This window comes from Hyla sarda, chromosome 9 (genome assembly GCF_029499605.1).
Source record: "Hyla sarda isolate aHylSar1 chromosome 9, aHylSar1.hap1, whole genome shotgun sequence".
Lineage (NCBI taxonomy): Eukaryota > Metazoa > Chordata > Amphibia > Anura > Hylidae > Hyla > Hyla sarda.
This window is the reverse complement of record NC_079197.1, coordinates 173,360,376-173,386,772: the sequence shown is the minus strand read 5'-3', so window position 1 is coordinate 173,386,772 and position 26,397 is coordinate 173,360,376. Positions and strand designations below refer to the sequence as shown.

Here is a 26,397-nt window from a genome sequence, read left to right as displayed (position 1 = left end):
GAAAGTCATCCAGGATTAGAAAAAACAGAGGTGACTTCTTAAAAAAATAAAAAAAAACAGCGCCACACCTGTCCTCAGGTTGTGTGTGGTATTGCAGCTCCGTTCCATTTATGTCAATGGAGCCAAGATGTAATACCACACACGGCCTGAGGTCAGGTGTGGTGCTGTATTTGGAAGAAATGTTTTTCAATTCCTGGATAACCCCATGTAAGAGTAATTGTCAATTTATTCAGGGACGCCGAACAATGCTGACATCAAGACAATTTGATATGACAAAAGGTGATGTCGTTCTTCCATTAGGCTACAGAGGGCGCAAGAGGAAGAGGGAAAGGCTGAGTAGGCAGCTGCATTGGGCACCATTGAGTTTGGAAGGCAAAATGTATAGAAAAGGAAAATTAAATATGGTATGACATAGATGTAAGATAGATAGATAGATATGAGATAGATAGATGGATAGATATGAGATAGATAGATATGAGATAGATAGATATGAGATAGATAGATGGATAGATATGAGATAGATAGATATGAGATAGATAGATAGATAGATATGAGATAGATAGATATGAGATAGATAGATATGAGATAGATAGATAGATATGAGATAGATAGATATGAGATAGATAGATAGATATTAGATAGATAGATATTAGATAGATATGAGATAGATAGATAGATATGTGATAGATATTAGATAGATAGATAGATATATATGAGATAGATAGATATGAGATAGATAGATAGATAGATAGATATTAGATAGATAGATATGTGATAGATAGATATTAGATAGATAGATATGTGATAGATAGATATGAGATAGATAGATATGTGATAGATAGATATGAGATATAGATAGATATGAGATAGATAGATATGAAATATATATGAGATAGATAGATAGATAAGCGGAGAGCAGTGATTGTCAATATAAGACTGATCATGGGGGGATGGGCTCCATTTGACATTCGCCATTCTCTGCCTTGGATACAAAGAGATCTTGTCCCTCCTCCTCCGGTGGTGACGTTGTTTTGTTGTTTTCTCGGGGTGGGGGTTGTGGGGGTTATTTGTTTCCTTATAATGACAGAGAGGAGGGCGCTGTTGTTTCTTTACATCAATGAGATCAATACCCAGCTGTCTATAAGATCAGGCCAACCCTAACCCCCACCCTAATCCTAGGCCGTCATCACCTCTACACCCTAGAGTATTATTGCTGCAGGCCCGTGGCGGTGCACACCAGCGACCCATTCACTTCACTGGAGCCTTCCTGAGAGTAGATGTATGTGCGGGAAGTGTCTTGTATGTCCATGTAAATCAGTGGTCTCAAACTGTGGCTCTCCAGATGTTACTGTCCGGGCATGCTGGGAGTTGAAGTTTTGCAACATCTGGAGGGCCACAGTTTGTGACCACTGATGTATATGGACATGCCAACGTGCCCCATGGTATACGCCACCACTTTTTTGACAAGATGCAGATGTATACCCCGGACGTACAGCAATGACACTGGGTCCTGGCAAGGCCCAGTATTAACCCTATAAGCACAATAATGATGCTGATTCCCTAAACCCAGTATTAACCCTTACTCCAAACCTCAGTATTAATTTTGTCCTCATAACCCCAATATTATTCCTGTCCCCAGTCCAGATGTCAATCCAAAAACTAACTATAACCCTATTCCTAAGCCCATATGGCCATGACCAATATTTTTACCACCATAGACAATTTTCCCCTATAAAAGGTATATAGAGGAGGGCAGAGCGGTCAAAAGAGTCTGGATGGGGCATTAAGAGTCTGAAAAAGAGAGAGAGAGAGGTCTGGAAGGAAAAGAGGAAGAAAACAGAGGGGTTGGGGTAGATAGAGGACTCTGGAGACAGAAGGGATTGGGGGTAGATAGAGGACTCTGGAGACAGAGGGGATTGGGGGTAGATAGAGGACTCTGGAGACAGAGGGGATTGGGGGTAGATAGAGGACTCTGGAGACAGAGGGGATTGGGGGTAGATAGAGGACTCTGGAGACAGAGGGGATTGGGGGTAGATAGAGGACTCTGGAGACAGAAGGGATTGGGGGTAGATAGAGGACTCTGGAGACAGAGGGGATTGGGGGTAGATAGAGGACTCTGGAGACAGAGGGGATTGGGGTAGATAAAGGACTCTGGAGACAGAGGGGATTGGGGGTAGATAGAGGACTCTGGAGACAGAGGGGATTGGGGGTAGATAGAGGACTCTGGAGACAGAAGGGATTGGGGGTAGATAGAGGACTCTGGAGACAGAGGGGATTGGGGGTAGATAGAGGACTCTGGAGACAGAGGGGATTGGGGGTAGATAGAGGACTCTGGAGACAGAGGGGATTGGGGGTAGATAGAGGACTCTGGAGACAGAGGGGATTGGGGGTAGATAGAAGACTCTGGAGACAGAAGGGATTGGGGGTAGATAGAGGACTCTGGAGACAGAGGGGATTGGGGGTAGATAGAGGACTCTGGAGACAGAGGGGATTGGGGTAGATAAAGGACTCTGGAGACAGAGGGGATTGGGGGTAGATAGAGGACTCTGGAGACAGAGGGGATTGGGGGTAGATAGAGGACTCTGGAGACAGAAGGGATTGGGGGTAGATAGAGGACTCTGGAGACAGAGGGGATTGGGGGTAGATAGAGGACTCTGGAGACAGAGGGGATTGGGGTAGATAAAGGACTCTGGAGACAGAGGGGATTGGGGGTAGATAGAGGACTCTGGAGGAGACAGGGGGGATTGGGGGTAGATAGAGGACTCTGGAGACAGAAGGGATTGGGGGTAGATAGAGGACTCTGGAGACAGAAGGGATTGGGGGTAGATAGAGGACTCTGGAGACAGAGGGGATTGGGGGTAGATAGAGGACTCTGGGGTAAATAGAGGACTCCGGAGGAGACAGAGGGGATTGGGGTAGATAGAGGACTCTGGAGGAGACAGAGGGTTCTGCAGGATATAGAAGGGGTATGTGATGGAAGGGCCTGTAGTGGGACAGTGGAGCAAACATATGGGTCTGGAGGGAACAACAGAGTCTGGAGAGGGACAGTGACATCTGAGGGACATGGGATCTGGAGGGGACATGGAGGTCTGGTCGGAGAGATGTTTTGAGGGGAGAAAGTTCTGGAGAGAACAGAGGGATCTAGAAATGACAGAAAGCTTTGGAGGGAAGAAGTGGTATGAAGTGGATAGAGGGGTCTGGAGGCAACAAAGGGTCCGAAAGGGAAAAAAATGTCTCGAGGCAAATGGATGGATTTGTTTTAAAGGGACAGAGAAGTGTGATGGCAGACAGAAGAGTCTAGAGATGGATAAAGGGGGTGACAGATGTGTCTGGAGAGGAGCAAGAGGAGCAGGAGAGGATGGGACAGAGATCTGGAGAGGAGAAAGGGGTCCGGAGCACTAGAGAGGGGTCTGTGAGGGGACAGAAGAGTTTGGAGGGGACAGAAAACTCTAGAGGGGAAGGAGAAGCTAATATGAGCCCAGAATGTTCAGCTCACAGATCATTGTCTGGATTCCATAAAATTGTCACCAACCCTCGTCTGAGAGCAGGTGGAACAAAACCTTGGTGAGAGGACTAAGCTTCTACAGATCAGTATGTACAAGAATAAGTAATAATAATTTATAGCACCAACAGATTCAGCAGAACCTTATAATATCAGAAATTATAATAAAAGAGTGAGGATCCTGATCACAAGAGATTACAGTCTATGACGAGTGAGGGTCCTGATCACAAGAGATTACAGTCTATGAGGAGTGAGGATCCTGATCACAAGAGATTACAGTCTATGAGGAGTGAGGGTCCTGATCACAAGAGATTACAGTCTATGAGGAGTGAGGATCCTGATCACAAGATATTACAGTCTATGAGGAGTGAGGGTCCTGATCACAAGAGATTACAGTCTATGAGGAGTGAGGGTCCTGATCACAAGAGATTACAGTCTATGAGGAGTGAGGGTCCTGATCACAAGAGATTACAGTCTATGATGAGTGAGGGTCCTGATCACAAGAGATTACAGTCTATGAGGAGTGAGGGTCCCGATCACAAGAGATTACAGTCTATGAGGAGTGAGGATCCTGATCACAAGAGATTACAGTCTATGAGGAGTGAGGATCCTGATCACAAGAGATTACAGTCTATGAGGAGTGAGGGTCCTGATTACAAGAGATTACAGTCTATGAGGAGTGAGGACCCTGATCACAAGAGATTACAGTCTATGAGAAGTGAGGGTCCTGATCACAAGAGATTACAGTCTATGAGGAGTGAGGATCCTGATCACAAGAGATTACAGTCTATGAGGAGTGAGGGTCCTGATCACAAGAGATTACAGTCTATGAGGAGTGAGGATCCTGATCACAAGAGATTACAGTCTATGAGGAGTGAGGGTCCTGATCACAAGATATTACAGTCTATGAGGAGTGAGGACCCTGATCACAAGAGATTACAGTCTATGAGGAGTGAGGGTCCTGATCACAAGAGATTACAGTCTATGAGGAGTGAGGATTCTGATCACAAGAGATTACAGTCTATGAGGAGTGAGGATTCTGATCACAAGAGATTACAGTCTATGAGGAGTGAGGGTCCTGATCACAAGAGCTTACAGTCTATGAGGAGTGAGGGTCCTGATCACAAGATATTACAGTCTATGAGGAGTGAGGATCCTGATCACAAGAGATTACAGTCTATGAGGAGTGAGGACCCTGATCACAAGAGATTACAGTCTATGAGGAGTGAGGATCCTGATCACAAGAGATTACAGTCTATGAGGAGTGAGGATCCTGATCACAAGAGCTTACAGTCTATGGGGAATGAGGGTCCTGATCACAAGAGATTACAGTCTATGAGGAGTGAGGATCCTGATCACAAGAGATTACAGTCTATGAGGAGTGAGGATCCTGATCACAAGAGATTACAGTCTATGAGGAGTGAGGGTCCTGATCACAAGAGATTACAGTCTATGAGGAGTGAGGGTCCTGATCACAAGAGATTACAGTCTATGAGGAGTGAGGGTCCTGATCACAAGAGATTACAGTCTATGAGGAGTGAGGGTCCTGATCACAAGAGATTACAGTCTATGATGAGTGAGGGTCCTGATCACAAGAGATTACAGTCTATGAGGAGTGAGGGTCCTGATCACAAGATATTACAGTCTATGAGGAGTGAGGGTCCTGATCACAAGAGATTACAGTCTATGAGGAGTGAGGGTCCTGATCACAAGAGATTACAGTCTATGAGGAGTGAGGATCCTGATCACAAGAGATTACAGTCTATGAGGAGTGAGGGTCCTGATCACAAGATATTACAGTCTATGAGGAGTGAGGATCCTGATCACAAGAGATTACAGTCTATGGGGAATGAGGGTCCTGATCACAAGAGATTACAGTCTATGAGGAGTGAGGGTCCTGATCACAAGAGATTACAGTCTATGAGGAGTGAGGATCCTGACCACAAGAGATTACAGTCTATGAGGAGTGAGGACCCTGATCACAAGAGATTACAGTCTATGAGGAGTGAGGATCCTGATCACAAGAGCTTACAGTCTATGGGGAATGAGGGTCCTGATCACAAGAGATTACAGTCTATGAGGAGTGAGGATCCTGATCACAAGAGATTACAGTCTATGAGGAGTGAGGATCCTGATCACAAGAGATTACAGTCTATGAGGAGTGAGGGTCCTGATCACAAGAGATTACAGTCTATGAGGAGTGAGGGTCCTGATCACAAGAGATTACAATCTATGATGAGTGAGGGTCCTGATCACAAGATATTACAGTCTATGAGGAGTGAGGGTCCTGATCACAAGATATTACAGTCTATGAGGAGTGAGGATCCTGATCACAAGAGATTACAGTCTATGAGGAGTGAGGGTCCTGATCACAAGAGATTACAGTCTATGAGGAGTGAGGATCCTGATCACAAGAGATTACAGTCTATGAGGAGTGAGGGTCCTGATCACAAGAGATTACAGTCTATGAGGAGTGAGGGTCCTGATCACAAGAGATTACAGTCTATGAGGAGTGAGGGTCCTGATCACAGGAGATTACAGTCTATGAGGAGTGAGGGTCCTGATCACAAGAGATTACAGTCTATGAGGAGTGAGGGTCCTGATCACAAGAGATTACAGTCTATGAGGAGTGAGGGTCCTGATCACAAGATATTACAGTCTATGAGGAGTGAGGACCCTGATCACAAGAGATTACAGTCTATGAGGAGTGAGGATCCTGATCACAAGAGATTACAGTCTATGAGGAGTGAGGATCCTGATCACAAGAGATTACAGTCTATGAGGAGTGAGGATCCTGATCACAAGAGATTACAGTCTATGAGGAGTGAGGGTCCTGATCACAAGAGATTACAGTCTATGAGGAGTGAGGGTCCTGATCACAAGAGCTTACAGTCTATGAGGAGTGAGGATCCTGATCACAAGAGATTACAGTCTATGAGGAGTGAGGGTCCTGATCACAAGAGATTACAGTCTATGAGGAGTGAGGATCCTGATCACAAGAGATTACAGTCTATGAGGAGTGAGGATCCTGATCACAAGAGATTACAGTCTATGAGGAGTGAGGGTCCTGATCACAAGAGCTTACAGTCTACGAGGAGTGAGACTAAAAACAGGGATAATAGTGTATTAAAAATGATACAAGGATTAATAACGGGAAGGCATGAAAGCTGCTCACCCTAAATTGTTGCGTACCAACATACACAACAATGGTAACACATGTAAGTGAAGACCAGTTGTCCGCTGCCCTCCGGCTCGAGTAGGTATGCAGATAGGAATGGCTTCAAATGGAACATTGGCTCATCAAGGCCCAGGAAGGACTCAAAGCACAGCCAGGTACAACGCAACAAAAGATTTAATCCCAAGATGTAACGCGTTTCACTGCGCTTGCGCAGCTTCTTCAGGCATTGATGCCTGAAGAAGCTGCGCAAGTGCAGTGAAACGCATTGCCTCATGGGATTAAATATTTTGTTACGTTTTACCTGGCTGTGCTCTGAGTCCTTCTTGCGCCTTGATGAGCCAATGTTCCATTTGAAGCCATTCCTATCTGCATATGAGTGTGGACCCTGATCACAAGAGCTTACAGTCTACGAGGAGTGAGGGAGAATCCTGATTACTTTTTATTTATACAGAAAGTAAAGATTAATTTCCAAAAAACGGGAAACCTGTCTGACCCTAAATCAGAATCCTCAATCTTCCCATCCCGAGCCCTCTATACTTCACACAGAAAAGTGATGACTTTTTTAGAAACCGTTTTACATGATGAATGTAGAGTCATGCCGCGAGGGTCTGATGGCCTCTCCAGTGCTCAGATGTGACATTGCAGAATTGTGTTGTGTTTTTCAGCAGACGACAGCGAACTCTTCCTGAAGGTGCTGATACCGAGTTATGCTGCTGGATCAATTATCGGAAAAGGAGGTCAAACGATTGTCCAGCTCCAGCGTGAGACGGGGGCCACCATCAAACTGTCCAAGTCTAAAGACTTCTACCCAGGTTAGTGCAATCTGGCCATTGCGGCCTCGCTGTAGGTTATATGCGGACATTTGTCATGGTTTGATTGATCCATGGGCACAGTATGGTAATACTAAGCAAGGCAGATTATAATGCTTCACAAGAGAATAAATAATGATGTATCAGGAGGCAGGAAGCGATCAATGAGGCAGAACTTCAATAGAAATGAAAGCTAGAGCTCCTTTGGGAACAGGTTGTCCATGGAGCAGATGTCCTTTGTAGAGGAATTATTTTTTATAAGGCATAGCCACTATGGGGATGAGCTCCTCTGAGGATGGACTCTATAAGGCAGAGACCCTCTGAGGATGGACTCTATAAGGCAGAGCTCCTCTGAGGATGGACTCTATAAGGCAGAGCTCCTCTGAGGATGGACTCTATAAGTCAGAGCTCCTCTGAGGATGGACTCTATAAGGCAGAGCTCCTCTGAGGATGGACTCTATAAGGCAGAACTCCTCTGAGGATGGATTCTATAAGGCAGAGCTCCTCTAAGGATGGACTCTATAAGGCATAGCTCCTCTAAGGATGGACTCTATAAGGCATAGCTCCTCTAAGGATGGACTCTATAAGGCAGAGCTCCTCTGAGGATGGACTCTATAAGGCAGAGCTCCTCTGAGGATGGACTCTATAAGGCATAGCTCCTCTAAGGATGGACTCTATAAGGCAGAGCTCCTATGAGGATGGACTCTATAAGGCATAGCTCCTCTGAGGATGGACTCTATAAGGCATAGCTCCTCTGAGGATGGACTCTATAAGGCATAGCTTCTCTGAGGATGGACTCATAAGGCAGAGACCCTCTGAGGATGGACTCTATAAGGCATAGCTCCTCTAAGGATGGACTCTATAAGGCATAGACACTATGGATTCTATAAGACTGAGCTGCTATGGGGATGGACTCCAAGTTGGAGAGCTCTTCTGAGGATGGACTATAAGGCAGAGCTTCTATATGGAGGGGTTGTCTCTGAGGCAGAGCTCCTATAGGCTGTATAAGGCAGAGCTCCTATGGGCTGTATAAGGCAGAGCTCCTATGTGGATGGGCTCAAAGTCCAGTTTTCTATATGGTTATGGTAGGTAAGAAAATAGGGAAGTTTAGGAAGGGTCATGTTTTGTAACTTGATGTATTTTCTTATATTAACATCACATACAGACTTCTGCCCAATCTATTATGGGTATATTCAAATATACTGGATACTATAACAGCTGTACAGAGTTTATAACTCCCCATAAATCAGCTCCCTCAGGATCAGTGTCTGTACCTCAACTGATCACAACTGATGCCAAGGCTGATGCAGAAATGGGCCTGTTCAACCTTTTTAATTCCAAACTCATGAATTGCTTTAACCAGGCATCATCAGTTGTCATAAAAATTTCAATAAATATCAAAAAGGATAAAGGGGTGCCCACCCCCTCAGTTCTATCATAGGAGCATAACAATCTTAAAAATGGCGGATCCTGTGCATGCCGGACACCAAAAGTACCAGATGGATCCTACTGACTCGAAATAGGTCCATCTGGCTTTTGTCATGGCGTACGGCATTTGACCAGACAATATACCTCTGCAGGCTGCACTCTTTGGTCCAGAATTTATCAGCAGCTCCTGTATTGCAGCTGCAGGTCAGATGACCCAAACTGACAGCTGTCAGTCCGGGTCATCAGAAACATGGCGGGGCCAGGACTAGCAGAGGTAAATTGGATGCATTAATAAGGCAGTATTACACCCTTGTGAAACTGACCTTATAGGGTTACTTATAATAATAATAACCATTCTTAAAGAAAGAACAAACATTTTTGATGGTTCTGTTGGATCAGTTAAAACCTGTTGGATATGTTTAGATCTGTTGGATCAGTTCAGATGTGTTGGATCAGTTCAGATTGTTGGATCAGTTTGGACCTGTTGGATCAGTTTGGATCTGTTGGATAAGTTTAAGGGTACGTTCAGACAAGCGGATTTTCCGCGCGTATTTCGCTGTGGATCCGCCGCTGAAAGACCACTGTATGCTGCCTTTACATGTGCCTGCTCGGAGAGGCAATACGCCGCTACAAGCAGACATGACGCGCGCATTCGCAGTATACTCGCACTTCCGGGCAGCTCTTGGCCTAGCTCATAGAGCAGGGGGAGCGGCCGCGATGTGTGCGAGTACACTGCGCATGCGCGGTGACTCGCACATCTCTTCAGTGGGTCTGCACAGTGCAGCTTTTTCAACAATATAGAGCAATTTTTTTCCAGTTAAATGACAGACCCTATGCCAAAAATCCCAAAGATCCCGTTGATTTGCTCGTGCCCAGAACCTAAGGGATCTACTGGTGCAATTTTATTTTGGTTGTTCTGTCCAATTGTCGGCGCATGTCTTAGCGAGAAGGACATGGTTCAAGTAATCCCTGTCCTTAGTCTGATTGTCTTCAGCAAACTACAGGCTTTCTTGTGCTTCATCTTTAGAAGAGGCTTCCTTCTGGGACGACAGTTTGATACAGTGTGTGGCGTATGATCTGAGTACTGACAGGCTGACCCTCTCCCCACCCCTTTAACCTCTGCAGTAATGCTGGCAGCACTCATACATCTATTTCATAAAGACAACCTTTGAATATGACACTGAGCATGTGCACTCTTCTTTGATCGACCATGGTGAGGCCTGTTCTGAGTGGAACCTTTCCTGTGAAACTGCTGTATGGTCTTGCCCACCATGCTTCAGCTCATTTTCAGGGTCAATCTTCTTATAGCCTTTGCCATCTTTATGTAGAACAACAATTCTTTTTTCCAGATCTTTAGAGAGTTCTTTGCCATAAGTTGCCATGTTAAGCTTCCAGTGACAAGTACTAGAGAGTGTGAAAGCGATATCACCAAATTTAGGACATCTGCTCCCCATTCACACCCAAGACCTTATTTACAAAATATAAGGGTTGACTAACTTATGAGAGATACTGGAATTTTGTGATTAAAGGGGTTGTGCGCTGCCCTGCAGTTCGGAGCTCCGCTCACAGCGTCCGAAAGTTCATTACTCCGAACGCTGTGTGCGGGCTTCCGTGTTCGCAGCCGCCGGGCGTGACGTCACGCCCGGCCCCTCGGGACATCACGCCTGCCCCCTCTACCAAAGTCTATGGGAAGGGGGCGTGACAGCGGTCGCGCCCCCTTCCCATAGACTTTTGTTGAGGGGGTGAACGGGCGGGCGAGACGTCACGATGGGGTGGGTGAGACGTCGCGAGGGGCCGGGCGTGACATCACGCCTGGCGGCTGCGAATATGGAAGCCCGCACACAGCGTTCGGAGTAATGAACTTCCGGACGCTATGAGCGGAGCTCCGAACTGCAGGGCAGCGCACAACCCCTTTAAAAACTGGAGTCCAAGTAACTTTCTCCATATAGTGTATGTGATAATATATAATTATATATATAATTAAATAATTATTTTGCAACGTCTTCTGGATATTTCTGTCTACATCCTACTGGGCTGTAGAAACTTGTGCATGACGTCCCGGAAGAAGATGAAATAGAAAAATATGGAAAGAGCTGGACTGTGCATAGCAGTGGTCTCCAAACTGTGGGCCTTCAGCATGCCAGAAGTTTTAGTTTTGCAACATCTGGAGGTCCACTGTTTGAAGACCACTGGTGGACAGATTAGACTGGTTTCATAAGACGTTCAAGCTTGGGTACTTGACGGTGTTGGTGATGGATTGGCTGGTGTCCCATTTATTGGATTGGAGGAGCCGACCTTTCCTCTTCCTGTTGCCCCCAGGAGCGCCCTCTCTGGTCACTGAGGATCTTACATGCTTATACTTAGTCCAGGAGTCACACAGTGGTAGATCTCACTTTACGGAGAATTATTTCCTTATATCGGGGGTGTAGCTTTGAGTTCCCTCCATAGGTTTTAGGTAAACAACCATGGAAAAGGGGAACATTTCTAAGGTGACACTGGTTATTGGGGAGGCAGCTTGGGCTTGGCTTGGTCTCCAAACTGTGGGCCTCTAGATGTTGCAAAAACTATAACTCCCAGCATGGCCAGACAGCCAACTAGGGTCCACAGATTGGAGACCACTATGCTAGGCCAAAGCTTAAATTAGAATAGGTTTCCATGGTGAGGACTCACAGCCAGTCAGGCTCAGCGAGAGACAGCAGGCCTCCATTGCCATGACAACGGTCAATAGCGAACTGTTGCCCAGTGTGTAATGGGCTGCACCTCAGTCCTTTCGGCATTTCCATGGTAACCACTGAGCCCTGGAGTCACCATGGAAACCTCTACGTTAGCCGGCACCAGGCTCAGAGATGGCGGAACAGTGGGGAGGGTGCTGTGAATCCAGTCACTGAGCCTTGTGATAAATCATCTCTTTGTCTCTATTTTTTCCGATATTTTTGCTGCTTTATTTTTCTAGGTAGATTATAAGCGGTCACTAAATCTTCCTGGAGTCTGTAACCTCCACACCGGCCGCTGGACAGGTACCTTCCCGCTCCCCGATATTATACATGAGTGGAGGGGTGCACCCCAAACCATGCACGGCATCTCATGGTCATATCACACTCTCCATAGTCACCCAAAGTGGCCGAAACTAGGGTTTAAATGGAGGGCGGGGGTCACACTGCATTACATTCAGGCAGTAGATCAGACAGCAATGACCTCCATACATCATGAACCCCGGGAAGCTGCAGAGAAGCCTCCTTCACATGGAAGTGCCATGGACCTCCATCTTACTGAAGAGCGCCCATGCACACTGAGGAAACTAAGCAAGGAATTTCCTTGCTGAACTTCCTCAGTGGATCTGCGTTGTCCAGAATTGGTGCAGAATTGTTCCACGGAAAAATGCTTTGGAAGTAATTGTCCCATTGACCAATGGGCTTTTCCAAGCGGATCCTGCCAAAAGAATAAACATGTTTTATTTTTTCAACATAGACCAATTCCAGACAACATAGTCCAATTCCAGAGCTGCAGAATCCTAATGAAAACAATGGGAGGCTGCTGCTCTGCTCAGAATTTCCACATTGAAAAAATTATTATTATTATAATTTTTTTTTTTTTTTAATATTCGGTCATTATATGTATATATTTTAAAAATAATTCAAAAATGTAGGTGGACGCTTCCACTTCTGTAGAGATCACTTTTCATCTCAATATCAGGAGGCAGGGTCATAAGGCAGCCATCTTATCGTGAGAGAGTGATGTTACAAGGCTCACCGCCTCCTTCTCCATGCATAGGGGACAGAGATTCTACAACACTCTACTACAGACGTCAGTAGGTTATATGGATTGATCCTTTCCTTCCCCTCCCTGCACAGTGACCTCTGTATATGTCATAGATCAGTCTTCAACCTGCGCACCTCCAGATGTTGCTAAACTACAACTCCCAGCATGCCCGGACAGCCAACAGTGACCTCTGTACATGGCACAGAACATGCCCTCTACAATTGGTCAATAGGTGATGATACAGCTCTCCTCCTGCCCTTTCCTTTCTGAGAGCATGCCCACAACATTCTATTACAATAGAAGTCAGTAGGTGATAGGGACTGTTCACTCTCTCTCCTCTCTGCACAGGGACCTCTGTACATGACACAGAACATACCCTCCACAATTGATGATATAAATATGTGATGGACACAGCTTTCCTCCTCCCCTTTCCTGTACACTGACCTCTGTTCAGGTCTCAGAGCATGCCCACAATACTCTCCCATAGAAGTCAGTAGGTGATAAGAACTGCTCTCTTCCTTTCCTTCCCTGTACAGTTATCTTTTTCCATGTCACATAGCATGCCCACAATACTCTCCCATAGAAGTCAGTAGGTGATAAGAACTGCTCTCTTCCTTTCCCTCCCTGTACAGTTACCTTTTTCCATGTCAAATAGCATGCCCACAATACTCTCCCATAGAAGTCAGTAGGTGATAAGAACTGCTCACTTCCTTTCCCTCCCTGTACAGTTACCTTTTTCCATGTCACATAGCATGCCCACAATACTCTCCCATAGAAGTCAGTAGGTGATAAGAACTGCTCACGTCCTTTACCTCCCTGCACAGTTACTGTCACGATCCCGGCTGGTAGGAGGTGGATCCTCTGTGCCAGAGAGGGATTGGCGAGGACCGTGCTAGTGGACCGGTTCTAAGTCACTACAGGTTTTCACCAGAGCCCGCCGCAAAGCGGGATGGTCTTGCTGCGGCGGTAGTGACCAGGTCGTATCCACTAGCAACGGCTCAACCTCTCTGACTGCTGAAGATAGGCGCGGTACAAGGGAGTAGGCAGAAGCAAGGTCGGACGTAGCAGAAGGTCGGGGGCAGGCGGCAAGGATCGTAGTCAGGGGCAACGGCAGGAGGTCAGGAACACGGACTAGGAACAGACAAGGGAACGCTTTCACTAGGCACAAGTGCAACAAGATCCGGCAAGGGAGTGCAGGGGAAGTGAGGTGATATAGGGAAGTGCACAGGTGGGAGCCAATTAAGCTAATTGGGAAGATTGGACCAGGCACCATCATTGGTGCACTGGCCCTTTAAATCGCAGAGACCCGGCGCGCGCGCGCCCTAGGGAGCGGGGCCGCGCGCGCCGGGACAGGACCGAGGGAGAGCGAGTCAGGTACGGGGGCCGGGGTGCGCATCGCGAGCGGGCGCTATCCGCATCGCGAATCGCATCCCGGCTGAAGGCGGACCCGCAGCGCACCCGGTCAGTGGATCTGACCGGGGCGCTGCAACAACGAAGATGAGGCGAGCGCTCCGGGGAGGAACGGGGACCCGGAGCGCTCGGCGTAACAGTACCCCCCCCCTTGGGTCTCCCCCTCTTCTTGGGGCCAAAGAACCTGAGGAAAAAAAACTCAATTTTTCCGTGATGAGGTCCGATGCAAATTAGGAGGGGTTCTGTGTGGAAACGTACGAGACAGTCCAATCTTTTATTGTAAAAACAATAGATGTAGAGGGGTCTGGCGAGACTGGTCACAGGAACGTAGAACCTGTTGATGAGAGAGGCCAAAAAAAATTTTCCTGCAGATCCGGAATCCAAGAAGAGCATAGTAGAGAAGGAGAAGGTAGAGGCAGATATCCGCACAGGCACAGTAAGGCGTGGAGAAGCAGAGTTGACATCAAGAACTGTGTCACCTTTGTGCGGAGTCAGCGTACGTCTTTCCAGGCGGGGAGGACGGATAGGACAATCCTTCAGGAAGTGTTCGGTACCGGCATAGTACAGGCAAAGATTCTCCATGCGGCGTCGTGTCCTCTCTTGAGGTGTCAAGCGAGACCGGTCAACTTGCATAGCCTCCACGGCGGGAGGCACAGGAACGGTTTGCAGAGGACCAGAGGAGAGAGGAGCCGGGGAGAAAAAACGCCTCGTGCGAACAAAGTCCATATCCAGGCGGAGCTCCAGACGCCATCCGGAAAAACGCATGTCAATGCGAGTGGCAAGATGAATGAGTTCATGCAGGTTAGCAGGAGTCTCTCGTGCGGCCAGAACATCTATAATGTTGCTGGATAGGCCTTTTTTAAAGGTCGCGCAGAGAGCCTCACTATTCCAGGACAACTCGGAAGCAAGAGCACGGAACTGAATGGCGTACTCGCCAACGGAAGAAACACCCTGAGCCAGGTTCAGCAGGGCAGTCTCGGCAGAAGAAGCTCGGGCAGGCTCCTCGAAGACACCACGGACCTCAGCGAAGAAGGACTGGACTGTGGCTGTGGCAGGATCATTGCGGTCCCAGAGTGGTGTGGCCCCAGACAAGGCCTTTCCAGAAAGGAGACCACGGCAGAGTCTAGAGTCCTCATCAAATTTGTCCGGCAGAGACAAGCAGGGGTTAGGAGCGGCCGGTTGCTGCGGAGGAGTTGCAGGAGCCGGCGGAGGAGATGGTTGTTGCAGTTGCAGCTGCTGTAACTGTGACTCCAGTTGCTGTGTCACGGTGGACAAGTATGCCAGCTGGTGATTTTGTTGGGTGATCATCGTGGAAATGTCGGCAAGACTTGACAGCGGCACCTCAGCGGAATCCATGGCCGGACGCTGCGGAGGAGTTGCAGGAGACGGCGGAGGAGATGGTTGTTGCAGTTGCAGCTGCAGTGTCAGTGGCAGCAGCTGCTGTAACTGTGAGTTCAGTTGCTGTTCCACGGAGGACAAGTATGCCAGCTGGTGATTTTGTTGGGTGATCATCGTGAAAATGTCGGCAAGACTTGACAGCGGCACCTCAGCGGAATCCATGGCCGGATCTACTGTCACGATCCCGGCTGGTAGGAGGTGGATCCTCTGTGCCAGAGAGGGATTGGCGAGGACCGTGCTAGTGGACCGGTTCTAAGTCACTACAGGTTTTCACCAGAGCCCGCCGCAAAGCGGGATGGTCTTGCTGCGGCGGTAGTGACCAGGTCGTATCCACTAGCAACGGCTCAACCTCTCTGACTGCTGAAGATAGGCGCGGTACAAGGGAGTAGGCAGAAGCAAGGTCGGACGTAGCAGAAGGTCGGGGGCAGGCGGCAAGGATCGTAGTCAGGGGCAACGGCAGGAGGTCAGGAACACGGACTAGGAACAGACAAGGGAACGCTTTCACTAGGCACAAGTGCAACAAGATCCGGCAAGGGAGTGCAGGGGAAGTGAGGTGATATAGGGAAGTGCACAGGTGGGAGCCAATTAAGCTAATTGGGAAGATTGGACCAGGCACCATCATTGGTGCACTGGCCCTTTAAATCGCAGAGACCCGGCGCGCGCGCGCCCTAGGGAGCGGGGCCGCGCGCGCCGGGACAGGACCGAGGGAGAGCGAGTCAGGTACGGGGGCCGGGGTGCGCATCGCGAGCGGGCGCTATCCGCATCGCGAATCGCATCCCGGCTGAAGGCGGACCCGCAGCGCACCCGGTCAGTGGATCTGACCGGGGCGCTGCAACAACGAAGATGAGGCGAGCGCTCCGGGGAGGAACGGGGACCCGGAGCGCTCGGCGTAACAGTTACCTTGGTTCATGTCACAGAGCATGCCCTCTACCATTGGTTAATTGGTTGATGTTAATAGATGATGGACAAAGCTCTTCTACTCTCCCTCCTCTGTTCAGGTCACAGAGCATGCCCACAACATGTCCAGTAAATAACATAAAACTCTACAATCAGAACACATTAGAAATAAAGAATAAGTGATAGGTGATCCACGTATATAAATGTTGATGTGGTTTCTGACATATCTGCTTATGTGTTGTCAGCTCCATGGGGGGGGGGGGGGAGATTCGTCAAGACCTGTGTTGAGAAAAAGTTGACCAGTCGCCCATAGCAACCAATCAGGTTTCTTCTTTCATTTTTCAGGGGCCTTTTCAAAAATAAAAGAAGCAATTTGATTGGTCGCTATGGGCGACTGGAAAACTTTTCCTCTGCATGGGTTTTGATCTATCTTTCCCATTGTCTCATGGAATTCTTACGTTATAGTGTCAGGATTAATGAGGGTTAGTGACTTTGGTAATGATATTATTAGGGTAAAAGGGGTACTCTGCCCTAAGACATCTTATTCCCTATCAAAAGGGACGCCCCTTACATTCATGTCTATGGGAGGAGGCATGATGGCTATGTACTATCTGTCACACCCCTCCCATAGACATGAATGGAGGGGTGTGGGGTGACATCACAAACATGAAAGCCCAAGGCTTCTTTGTTCGTGAATGCTGCAGCTCCAGCCTGGAGATCACGGGGGCGTCCCAGTGACCGGACCCCCACAACCAGACATGTTATCCCCTATCCTTTGGATAGGGGATAACATGTCTGGGGCGGAGTACCCCTTTAAAGGACAATACAAGGTTACGTGACATCACAAGGGTTAATGACCTCATCAGGGACAGTGACACCACTATGATTATTAATATCACTGCATAGGGACATTATCAAGGTTAGTATATAAAGCGTGTGATGGTGGTAAGGGATATCATCACTAGTCCTGATGATGTCACATACTATGTTAGTTATGCTAATGACATCATAATCTCTAACTTCTATTGAGTGGCATCATCAGGGTACCCGACATTATGCCAATGTAAATTACATAATCTGCAAAACTAACATTGCCAGAATAAGTGACATCACTACTTCATAGGACACGTGCCTGTGCAGTGTGCCCCCTGGATTGGTCATTGCTGTGTCACATGATGCATTTCTGATTATCTGTAATATCATGGTAATAAAACCTTCCATCCGTGTCCGTGAGTCATCAACCGTGACCTCTGAGGGCCGTGATGTCATGGAGGCATTTATTACATTGGTGGGACGGGAGGCCAGAGCTGCCCACTAACTCTCTCCATCAGACGCACACCAGTCTCTGCTGCCTGAGGCGGGAAGTGGTGCCCCCCTCCAGACCACAAACTGCAGGAATAAACAACATATCTGAGAAAGTACTACTACTGAGGGGCCTTCTGCTATCCTCCCAGTCTACTATCCTCCCTCCTCTGCTATCCTCCCAGTCTACTATCCTACCTCCTCTGCTATCCTCCCAGTCTACTATCCTCCCTCCTCTGCTATCCTCCCAGTCTACTATCTTACCTCCTCTGCTATCCTCCCAGTCTACTATCCTCCCTCCTTTGCTATCCTCCCAGTCTACTATCCTACCTCCTCTGCTATCCTGCCAGTCTACTATCCTACCTCCTCTGCTATCCTCCCAGTCTACTATCCTACCTCCTCTGCTATCCTCCCAGTCTACTGTCCTACCTCCTCTGCTATCCTCCCAGTCTACTATCCTACCTCCTCTGCTATCCTCCCAGTCTACTATCCTACCCCCTCTGCTATCCTCCCAGTCTACTATCCTACCTCCTCTGCTATCCTCCCAGTCTACTATCCTACCTCCTCTGCTATCCTCCCAGTCTACTATCTTACCTCCTCTGCTATCCTCCCAGTCTACTATCCTCCCTCCTCTGCTATCCTCCCAGTCTACTATCCTACCTCCTCTGCTATCCTCCCAGTCTACTATCCTCCCTTCTCTGCTATCCTACCTCCTCTGCTATCCTCCCAGTCTACTATCCTCCCTCCTCTGCTATCCTCCCAGTCTACTATCCTACCTCCTCTGCTATCCTCCCAGTCTACTATCCTCCCTTCTCTGCTATCCTACCTCCTCTGCTATCCTCCCAGTCTACTATCCTCCCTCCTCTGCTATCCTCCCAGTCTACTATCCTACCTCCTCTGCTATCCTCCCAGTCTACTATCCTACCTCCTCTGCTATCCTCCCAGTCTACTATCCTACCTCCTCTGCTATCCTCCCAGTCTACTATCCTACCTTCTCTGCTATCCTCCCAGTCTACTATCCTACCTCCTCTGCTATCCTCCCAGTCTACTATCCTACCTCCTCTGCTATCCTCCCAGTCTACTATCCTACCTCCTCTGCTATCCTCCCAGTCTACTATCCTACCTCCTCTTTTATCCTCCCAGTCTACTATCCTACCTCCTCTGCTATCCTCCCAGTCTACTATCCTCCCTCCTCTGCTATCCTCCCAGTCTACTATCCTCCCTCCTCTGCTATCCTCCCAGTCTACTATCCTCCCTCCTCTTCTATCCTCCCAGTCTACTATCCTGCCTCCTCTGCTATCCTCCCAGTCTACTATCCTCCCTCCTTTGCTATCCTCCCAGTCTACTATCCTCCCTCCTCTGCTATCCTGCCAGTCTACTATCCTACCTCCTCTGCTATCCTCCCAGTCTACTATCCTACCTCCTCTGCTATCCTCCCAGTCTTATATCCTACCTCCTCTGCTATCCTCCCAGTCTACTATCTTACCTCCTCTGCTATCCTCCCAGTCTACTATCCTCCCTCCTCTGCTATCCTCCCAGTCTACTATCCTACCTCCTCTGCTATCCTCCCAGTCTACTATCCTCCCTTCTCTGCTATCCTACCTCCTCTGCTATCCTCCCAGTCTACTATCCTCCCTCCTCTGCTATCCTCCCAGTCTACTATCCTACCTCCTCTGCTATCCTCCCAGTCTACTATCCTCCCTTCTCTGCTATCCTACCTCCTCTGCTATCCTCCCAGTCTACTATCCTCCCTCCTCTGCTATCCTCCCAGTCTACTATCCTACCTCCTCTGCTATCCTCCCAGTCTACTATCCTACCTCCTCTGCTATCCTCCCAGTCTACTATCCTACCTCCTCTGCTATCCTCCCAGTCTACTATCCTACCTTCTCTGCTATCCTCCCAGTCTACTATCCTACCTCCTCTGCTATACTCCCAGTCTACTATCCTACCTCCTCTGCTATCCTCCCAGTCTACTATCCTACCTCCTCTGCTATCCTCCCAGTCTACTATCCTACCTCCTCTGCTATCCTCCCAGTCTACTATCGTCCCTCCTCTGCTATCCTCCCAGTCTACTATCTTACCTCCTCTGCTATCCTCCCAGTCTACTATCCTCCCTCCTCTGCTATCCTCCCAGTCTACTATCCTACCTCCTCTGCTATCCTACCTCCTCTGCTATCCTCCCAGTCTACTATCCTCCCATCTCTGCTATCCTCCCAGTCTACTATCCTACCTCCTCTTCTATCCTCCCAGTCTACTATCCTACCTCCTCTACTATCCTCCCAGTCTACTATCCTCCCTCCTCTGCTATCCTCCCAGTCTACTATCCTCCCTCCTCTGCTATCCTCCCAGTCTACTATCCTCCCTCCTCTTCTATCCTCCCAGTCTACTATCCTGCCTCCTCTGCTATCCTCCCAGTCTACTATCCTCCCTCCTTTGCTATCCTCCCAGTCTACTACCCTCCCTCCTCTGCTATCCTGCCAGTCTACTATCCTACCTCCTCTGCTATCCTCCCAGTCTACTATCCTACCTCCTCTGCTATCCTCCCAGTCTACTGTCCTACCTCCTCTGCTATCCTCCCAGTCTACTATCCTACCTCCTCTGCTATCCTCCCAGTCTACTAACCTACCCCCTCTGCTATCCTCCCAGTCTACTATCCTACCTCCTCTGCTATCCTCCCAGTCTACTATCCTACCTCCTCTGCTATCCTCCCAGTCTACTATCCTACCTCATCTGCTATCCTTCCTCCTCTGCTATCCTCTCTCTCTGCTATCCTCCTTCCTCTGCTATCCTCCAAGTCTACTATCCCCCACCTCTGCTATCCTCCCAGTCTGCTATCCTACCTCCTCTGCTATCCTCCCTCCTCTGCTATCCTCTCTCTCTGCTATCCTCCTTCCTCTGCTATCCTCCAAGTCTACTATCCCCCACCTCTGCTATCCTCCCAGTCTACTATCCCCCACCTCTGCTATGCTCTCTTTACTACCCTCTGCTATCCTCCATTCTTTGTTATCCTTCCTCATCTGCTATACCTCTCCTCTGTTATTCTCAGTTTCTGTTATCCCCCCTCTGCGATCCCTCCTCCTCTGCTATCCTCTCTCTCTACTATCCTCTCTCCTCTGCTATACGCTCTCTCTAAAATCTTCCCTTTCTACTATCCTCCTCCTCTGCTCTCTCTGCTTTTCTCTCTCTCTACTATTCTCCCTCTCTGCTATCCCCCCTCCTCTGATATCATCCATGCTCTGCTCTCCTCCCTCCCCTGCTCTCCACCTTCCTCTGCTCTCCTCCTTCCTCTGCTATCCTTCCTCCTCTGCTATCCTCCCTCCTCTACTATCCTCCCTCCTCTGCTATCCTCCCTCCCCTGCTCTCCCCCCTCCTCTCCTCCCTCCCCTGCTCTCCTCCCTCCTCTGCTCTCCTGCCTCCACTGGTATCCACCCTGCTCTGCTACCCACCCTCTTCTGCTATCCTTCTTCCTCTGCTCTCCTCACTCCTCTCCACCCTCCTCTGCTCTTCTCCCTCATTTGCTCTCCTCCCTCCACCCTCCTCTGATCTCCTCCCTCATCTGCTCTCCTCCCTCCACCCTCCTCTGCTCTCCTGCCTCCACTGCTCTCCTCTATCCTCTGCTCTCCTCCCTCCCCTGCTCTTCACCCTCCTCTCCTCTCCTCCCTCCCCTGCTCTTCACCCTCCTCTCCTCCCTCCCCTGCTCTTCACCCTCCTCTCCTCTCCTCCCTCCTCTGCTCTCCTCCCTCCTCTGCTCTCCACCCTCCTCTCCTCCCTCCCCTGCTCTCCTCAGTGCTAAGCAATGACCAAGAGAAGCAGAAATCTTTGCAGGAACCATGTCTGGGTGGTTGGAATGTGGGTAGAAGAGCCCAGGACGGTGGCTATCCTCTGGGCAGGCTTTTGATGGAGAGTAGTCTGATGGGTGGCTGCTGATCTTCTGAACATTTCTCATGTGTTTCCTGTTATTCACTTTTCTGTTATGTATCACAGGAACAACGGAGCGCGTGTGTCTGGTGCAGGGGACGGCAGAGGCGCTGCTGTCTGTACAGGACTTCATAGCCGATAAGGTGCGGGAGGTGCCACAAGGAGCAAACAAGACTGACCTGGGGGTACTCATCCCCACCCAAAACAACGTCAGTGCCGAGCGGGCCAAGCAGGTATGTGCCACCTCAAGCACTGCACTGTGCTCATAAAGGGTACACTGCCCTTCACAGGACCCTGACCCTATCCCTGCACAATAGTGACTCCATCTCTGCACAATAGTGATAACCCTGACCCTATCCCTGCACAATAGTAATCCCATCCCTGCCCAAAATGTACAATCCTGACCCTATCCCTGCATAATAGTGATCACCCTGACCCTATACCTGCACAATAGTGATCACCCTGACCCTATCCCTGCACAATAGTGACCCCATCTTTGCACAATAGTGATCACCCTCACCCTATCCCTGCACAATAGTGACCCCATCTCTGCACAATAGTGATCACCCTGACCCTATCCCTGCACAATAGTGATCACCCTGACCCTATCCCTGCACAATAGTGACCCCATCTCTGCACAATAGTGATCACCCTGACCCTATCCCTGCACAATAGTGATCACCCTGACCCTATCCCTGCACAATAGTGATACCATCTCTGCACAGTAGTGAACACCCTGACCCTATCCCTGCACAATAGTAATCCCATCCCTGACCCTATCCCTGCACGATAGTAATCCCATCTCTGCACAATAGTGATCACCCTGACCCTATCCCTGCACAATAGTAATCCCATCCCTGACCCTATCCCTGCACGATAGTAATCCCATCTCTGCACAATAGTGATCACCCTGACCCTATCCCTGCACAATAGTGACCCCATCTCTGCACAATAGTGATCACCCTGACCCTATCCCTGCACAATAGTAATCCCATCCCTGACCCTATCCCTGCACGATAGTAATCCCATCTCTGCACAATAGTGATCATCCTGACCCTATCCCTGCACAATAGTGATACCATCTCTGCACAGTAGTGAACACCCTGACCCTATCCCTGCACAATAGTAATCCCATCCCTGACCCTATCCCTGCACGATAGTAATCCCATCTCTGCACAATAGTGATCACCCTGACCCCATCTCTGCACAATAGTGATCACCCTGACCCTATCCCTGCACAATAGTAATCCCATCCCTGCCCAAAATTTACAATCCTGACCCTATCCCTGCATAAAACTGATAGTCCTAACCCTATCCCTGCACAATAGTGTCCCTATCTCTGCACAATAGTGATCACCCTGACCCTATCCCTGCACAATAGTAATCCCATCCCTGGCCAAAATTTACAATCCTGACCCTATCCCTGCATAATACTGATAGTCCTAACCCTATCCCTGCACAATAGTGATCACCGTGACCCTATCCCTGCACGATAGTAATCCCATCTCTGCACAATATTGATCACCCTGACCCTATCCCTGCACAATAATGATACCATCTCTGCACAGTAGTGAACACCCTGACCCTATCCCTGCACAATAGTGACCCCATCTCTGCACAATAGTGATCACCCTGATCCTATCCCTGCACAATAGTGATACCATCTCTGCACAGTAGTGAACACCCTGACCCTATCCCTGCACAATAGTGACCCCATCTCTGCACAATAGTGATCACCCTGATCCTATCCCTGCACAATAGTGACCCTCATCTCTGCACAATAGTGATCACCCTGACCCTATCCCTGCACAATAGTAATCCCATCCCTCACCAAAATTTACAATCCTGACCCTATCCCTGCACAATGGTGATCCCGTCCCTGTTCCCAATATTTACAATCCAGACCCTATCCCTGCACAATAGTGATCACTCCTTATCTACTCTGCCAAATATTTACAGCCCTGACCTGATTCCTGCCTAATAGTGATCACCCTGTTCCCCTCCCTGCCCCATAGGGATCACTATAAGCCTTGCCCAATATTTAGTGTTCTGACCCCATCACTGTCTAATATTTACAACCCTGACACCATAAATGCCCAATATTACTACAACGATCCTTTCCCTGCCCAATATTTGTAAATATAATCCCTGCCCAATATTTACCAACCAGACCTGATTCCTACCCTGAACTGATCCCTGACCAATATTTATCACAGTGACCCACCCAATGCCCAAAATATACCCCAGTGACACCATTTCTGCCCGGTATTTACCTCCGTAATCCCACCCCTTCCCAATATTTACCACAGTGACCCCCATCCTTGCCCAATATTTTCCATAGTGACCCCATCCCTTCCCAATATTTACCTCCGTAACCCCACCCCTTCCCAACATTTACCTCCGTAACCCCACCCCTTCCCAATATTTACCACAGTGACCCCATCCTTGCCCAATATTTACCATACTGACCCCTTCCCTTCCCAATATTTACCACAGTGACTCCACCCCTGCCCAATATTTACCACAGTGACCCCACCCCTGCCCAATATTTACCACAGTGACTCCACCCCTGCCCAATATTTACCACAGTGACCCCACCCCTACTCAATATTTACCACAGTGACCCCATCCCTGCCCAATATTTACCATAGTGACCCCACCCCTGCCCAATATTTACCACAGTGACCCCACCCCTGCCCAATATTTACCAGCCAACCGACCAGTCTAAAATATTGTTTTCATTTAATTTCCTCAGGCCAAACTGATCGTCCCCAACACAACAGCGGGTCTGATCATTGGCAAGGGCGGATCCACTGTACGCAGCATCATGGAAGAGTCAGGGGCATGGGTCCAGCTCTCCCAGAAACCTGCAGGACCAAATCTCCAGGAGCGGGTAGTGACAGTGAGTGGGGAGCCAAGTCAAGTTCAGTGCGCCATAAGAAGCATCATACACAAAGCACGAGAGGACCCCCCTCAGGGCACAGCCTATCTCAACATCAGCTACATCAACTCCCAGGGTCCTGTGGCCAACTCCAACCCTACAGGATCCCCCTATGCCGGAGGGTCAGCAGAACAAGCCCTTGCCCCTTTTCCTACAGCAGCGCCAGCAACTCCAGCCATCTCTGGTGGAGACCTCTTGGCCATCTCTACTGCCCTAAATACACTGGCCAGTTATGGTTACAGTACAGGCTTAGGCTATAACCCCCTGGTAGGTGGTGTCCATCCAGCGGCGGTCAGTCTTCTTGCATCCTACGCAGGGGAAGCTAGTCCGGCTCTTGGGCTTGGCGGTGGAGGAATTCTCATGGACAAGTTAGCTGCAGAAAGTGTTGCCCCTAAAGAAACACTAGAGATGGCTGTGCCAGAGACATTGGTGGGCGCCATACTGGGCAAAGGTGGAAAGACACTGGTGGAATATCAAGAGCTGACGGGAGCTCGAATCCAGATCTCAAAGAAAGGGGAGTTTGTCCCTGGAACAAGGAGCAGGAAAGTGACCATCACTGGACCACCGGGGGCGACACAAGCTGCACAGTACCTGATCGGCCAAAGGGTGGCCTATGAGCAAAACGTTCGGTCAAGCAACCCGCAAAAAGTTGGTTAAAATGCTTTCGAATATGGTGGGGAGAGAGGTCGATGAGTTTGGGGGGGAGGGGGGGAGGGTAATAGGGTCATAGAGACAAGCAGATGTCTTTTATTCATGTGGGTTCAATATGGACGGACTTGCACCTTCGGGATATTGATAAGGACTTGACAACATTGCCATAATGTCAGGAAACATAAGCTCATGGGTTCTGTTACTTGAAGGCTCCATACTTCACGGCTATAAGGTGACGTTTCAGAAAGAATAAAATTTAAAAAAAACAAATACAAAAAAAAACCCTAAAAATGTGAAGGCTCAAATTTTAAACAGGAACAAAAGCAATAACAGCAGATATTGCACTGCGGAAAGAAAAAAAAAGATGAGTCCACTCATGACCCCCCCACCCCTGGACCTGACCTCTGGATGACGCAGAAGCAAGACACACCATACGGCAGATAACATGGCGGACGCTGGACTACGTGATCATATCACATGACCCTGTGACGGGGACCGGACACTCACAGGTGGCTATCCCCTGTGTCCAACATCTCATACGTGCCAAAAACCTACCTAGAACTAGTGCCAAAACCACTGTCCAACCCTCGCCGGGCGCCCCGCACAACTCCAGACCCAGTAGTTAGAAACCCTCCCGGGGCAACGATAGAGACTGGACGACGTTATCCCTCTCGGCTGCTTCTGTGGTAACATTAAAAAGAAAAAAAAAAGGCCAAAATTGCTCTTTTTACAGCAGGTGTAGATTTTTTTTCTGGATGTGTAAAAAAATAAAAATAAAAAAAAGGGGCGGACAAAATCCTCTGTAAGTGTTAGAAATATTTCCTAATATTTGCTGCATAAACTATAAAAGATGAATTCTAGACGTGTGCGCGGTGTATGGTTTTTGGGACGTGGGCTCATGGGGGACCAGTGCGGTACTACAACTCAGAGATATGGAAACAATGATCTAAATGATTCCCAGATCCCGAAAAGGTAAATCATGGCTTCCCTCTCAGCTCAGCAACGGCAGGCTCAGGACAGCGTTTCCCAACCAGGGTGCCTCCAGCTGTTACAGAACTGAAATTTCCAGCATGCTCGGGCAGCCAAAAGCTGTCTGGGCTTGCTGGGAGTTGTAGTTTTGCCATACCTGGAGGCACACTGATTGGAAAACACTGATTTGGATGATCCTTGCTTTCCCTCAAAGGTAAATCATGGCTTCCCTCTC

General features: G+C 48.7%; 1 protein-coding gene across 3 annotated transcripts in view; it reads left to right on the top strand.

The window, feature by feature from the left end:
• LOC130290563 (RNA-binding protein Nova-2-like) overlaps nt 1–26,053 on the top strand; it is a 159,436-nt gene extending 133,383 nt beyond the window's left edge. For 2 of the 3 annotated variants that reach the window (XM_056538378.1, XM_056538380.1), the window contains exons 2-4: nt 7,349–7,492; nt 21,668–21,834; nt 24,357–26,053. In XM_056538378.1, the coding sequence (XP_056394353.1) occupies nt 7,349–7,492; nt 21,668–21,834; nt 24,357–25,199 (1,154 nt within the window). In that variant the 3' untranslated portion in view covers nt 25,200–26,053. Of the gene's footprint in view, nt 1–7,345; nt 7,493–21,667; nt 21,835–24,356 lie in introns of all 3 variants that reach the window. The other variant, XM_056538379.1, reaches the window with a different exon arrangement.
• The last annotated feature ends 344 nt before the right edge of the window (nt 26,054–26,397 follow it).